The sequence below is a fragment of the Ipomoea triloba genome, chromosome 4 (genome assembly GCF_003576645.1).
Source record: "Ipomoea triloba cultivar NCNSP0323 chromosome 4, ASM357664v1".
NCBI classification, from domain to species: Eukaryota; Viridiplantae; Streptophyta; class Magnoliopsida; order Solanales; family Convolvulaceae; genus Ipomoea; species Ipomoea triloba.
The window spans coordinates 25989049-25992036 of NC_044919.1; the positions used below are offsets into that span (position 1 = coordinate 25989049).

Genomic DNA, 2988 nt, shown 5'->3' on the forward strand with positions numbered 1-2988 from the left:
CACATCATTAGATGTAAAACACACCACAAGCACATGCACACGCATATGTACTATAGTGCACAATGCCAAGTTTAAAATGCACGCACATCACATGAACACATAGTGCACATTAGGCCATGATGAAGTGTACACATACGGCAAAAACTAACTGTGAGGCCGGAATTGATAGTGTAAATGCACACCTATGAAGGCGACATTGCACAGAGATACATTATCTATGGAAACTACACATAGATCAATCACAAATATGGATAATATTATACTCAAACAATAGATAATTAAAAAACACAAAATCAAATTGAGTCTAAGGCTTAAAAAAAGAAAAAAAAGAAAAAAAGAAACGCAGAAGAAGAAAAATCCAAAGAAAGATGGAGAAATAACTCCACACGAAGGAGAATACATTAGTAAGAAAATCCTAATTTACCATAAATTCAACTCCTAAAATCAAGCTTAACATCCATGTATAATCATTCCAGCCTTCAAAACAAAAACCAAAATTGTCCACCCTAGGTAAATAAATAAAATACATACACACACATATATATACGTCCTTATTCACATGAGGACACATGTTATTAGAGGACTATGAGGACAAATTATAAGCATTGAATCCAATAACATCTACGGCTGAGATGAGGTCTACATAATTATGGTAATAACGCTTAAATATAATGATTGAGGGCAAAGAGGAGATTTGAGACCAATTATAATTATGGGAGAATTTTAATTAACAAACATAGAGGTGGAATTGAACTATAATTATGGTATATAATCATTCCTTCCCAAGAAAAGTGAAAACACCACAATTACACAATTACAGTATTCTACTAAATTTTTTTCATAATAGAAATAATGCTATTTTTATTACTAAGTTTTTAATAAAAAAAAAAATCGCCCATGCACATTTTGTAGAAGTATGAGTATAAGAATGTGTGGAAATCTCGAATTTGAATATAAAATGTTTCTAGAATTATATTTCTACTATTTTTGTTTACTAATTTGATAATGATAGCACAGTTTAACGAAATATAAATGGAATTATATTCTTACTATTTTTTTTTTTACTGATTGGATAATGATAGCACAGTTTTAAAGTTACGATAAAAGGTAATTTTACATTCCAAAAAAAAAAAAGGACAGTGCAAGTAATAAATACAATTACAGTTTTAATATTGAGTATACTTTTTTTTTTTTTTTGCGTTGTATATATGTATAAAATGTGAATAATAAATTATGATAAAAGCGAATAATAATATTATTAGATGGATGGATGCCATTGCCAATGTGATCCAAACGATCCTTCCATATGAGTCCAGGAGTTAAGCTTGGTCATATATCCAGCTTGTTACTAAATTACAAATGGATAAAGGTAGTCATAATTAATTAATTAATTAATGTGATACGAAAAGCAGGAAAAGTAGTCATAATTAATTAATTAATTAATGTGATAGGAAAAGTAGTCATATATCCACCTTGGTCAGTAGTTATACCGTGGACCATGGTCCACAATACACTGTGAACCATGAATCATGTCTGATACTGCAGTTGTGTTGAACTGATACTGCAGTTGTGTTGAAAGGGAACTGCAGTTGGGCGGAACAAAGGTCGTGTCATCCGTCTGGAACTGCAGTTGTGTTGAATTGATACTGAACGGATACTGCAGTTGTGTTGAACGGATGAACGGTCTCTGTCCCGCGCAACTGCAGTTTTCCTTTCAACACAACTGCAATATCTTTTCAATACAATTGCACTATCCGTTCAACACAACTGCAGTATCAGTTATGACCATGGTCCACAATGCCACAATATAATTTGCGCACCTTGGTCCTCTAATTATCATATTTAATTTCTTGTCTTGTCTTGTCTTGTAGTAGCATTTGTTTGCTATAAATGAGAGGGCTAACAACTCCCCAAACTCATCAAAGAACAAAGAAACATGGCACTCAACAAACTTGTGATCCTGCTGCCTTTTCTTCTTGTGTGCGGTAAGCCCTTTTATCTCAAACTTCCCTTTGTTTTTCATCTCTAACACATTTTAATCACTAAAGTTTTCTGATGACCTTTTATTGACAATCGGTGTTACCCACCACATTTGATTAGTGTTTGGAGATATGAATGAACATGTTTTTGAATACCCAACCCAGATTGATAGATAAATTTTCTGATGTTTCAATGATCGAAAATTTAAGATTTTCTACTTGTGAATTATTGATTTTTGGAGTATAACTTTACTTTTTTTCTTTTGGATAATAGGAATTGTTTTGATTAAGGTGGATGGGCAGAATGATGGCAAAGTTTGCGCCCAATTCTGCGAGCAACGAGTGGCCACGATGAAGTGCCCACCAGGAAACAAGCCAACTCGTCCATCGTGTGTCAACTGCTGCACTGCCAAAATCGGCTGCAAACTCTTCAGATCTGATGGATCTCTGCTCTGTACTGGAACTTAGGCCCGTTTACTTCAAGAAATTGATCTCTTTTTAAAAGAATATCTACTTCTCACTCTTAGTATTTCATGTTACATTACATGCTTGTACTTTGAGTACATCAAAGGCTTGTGTCTTTAAGTTCACGGGCTTATTCAGTTAATAAAATCCACATATTATTATGAACTCTTGAGTTGATTATAATTTATCTACCGAAAGTAGTACTTCATTCGTAACATATTGACGAAGAAATTCTTGCCCCAAAAGGTTGAATCCCCAACTCTCAGACGCTCCTTAAATGTCAGTGCATACAAGAGATCAGATTTGTCAACTTTAGACATAATTTTCACACTATTGCTGTTGAATTTCGAACTTTGATCTCTTGCGCCAAATATTACTTACTGAACCAGTGAGCTAAGCCCGTACGAACATATTGACCGGGAAATTCTTGTATAACACACTGGTTGAAAATTGATTAAGTTAAATGAATAAAAAATTTTCACCAAACATAAAAATATATAAACCACATTTGATTAATAAAAATATAGAGTTAGTAGTATTCAAA

The 2988-nt window shown here is 33.1% G+C and overlaps 1 protein-coding gene across 1 annotated transcript; it reads left to right on the forward strand.

The window, feature by feature from the left end:
* Nucleotides 1–1923: 1923 nt before the first annotated feature.
* LOC116016457 (proteinase inhibitor PSI-1.2-like) lies at nucleotides 1924–2609 on the forward strand. Its single transcript, XM_031256724.1, has 2 exons — nucleotides 1924–1985; nucleotides 2254–2609. Exons 1-2 carry the CDS (start codon nucleotides 1937–1939, stop codon nucleotides 2445–2447), a joined length of 243 nt encoding a protein of 80 aa, XP_031112584.1. The 5' UTR covers nucleotides 1924–1936; the 3' UTR covers nucleotides 2448–2609.
* The last annotated feature ends 379 nt before the right edge of the window (nucleotides 2610–2988 follow it).

What these genes read in the sequence shown, in the direction of transcription:
- LOC116016457 (XM_031256724.1), top strand. Translation starts at nt 1,937, where the DNA reads ATGGCACTCAACAAACTTGTGATCCTGCTGCCTTTTCTTCTTGTGTGC. An exon ending in GCCTTTTCTTCTTGTGTGCG is followed by an intron (nt 1,986 to 2,253) that starts GTAAGCCCTTTT and finishes TTTGGATAATAG; the next exon opens with GAATTGTTTTGATTAAGGTG.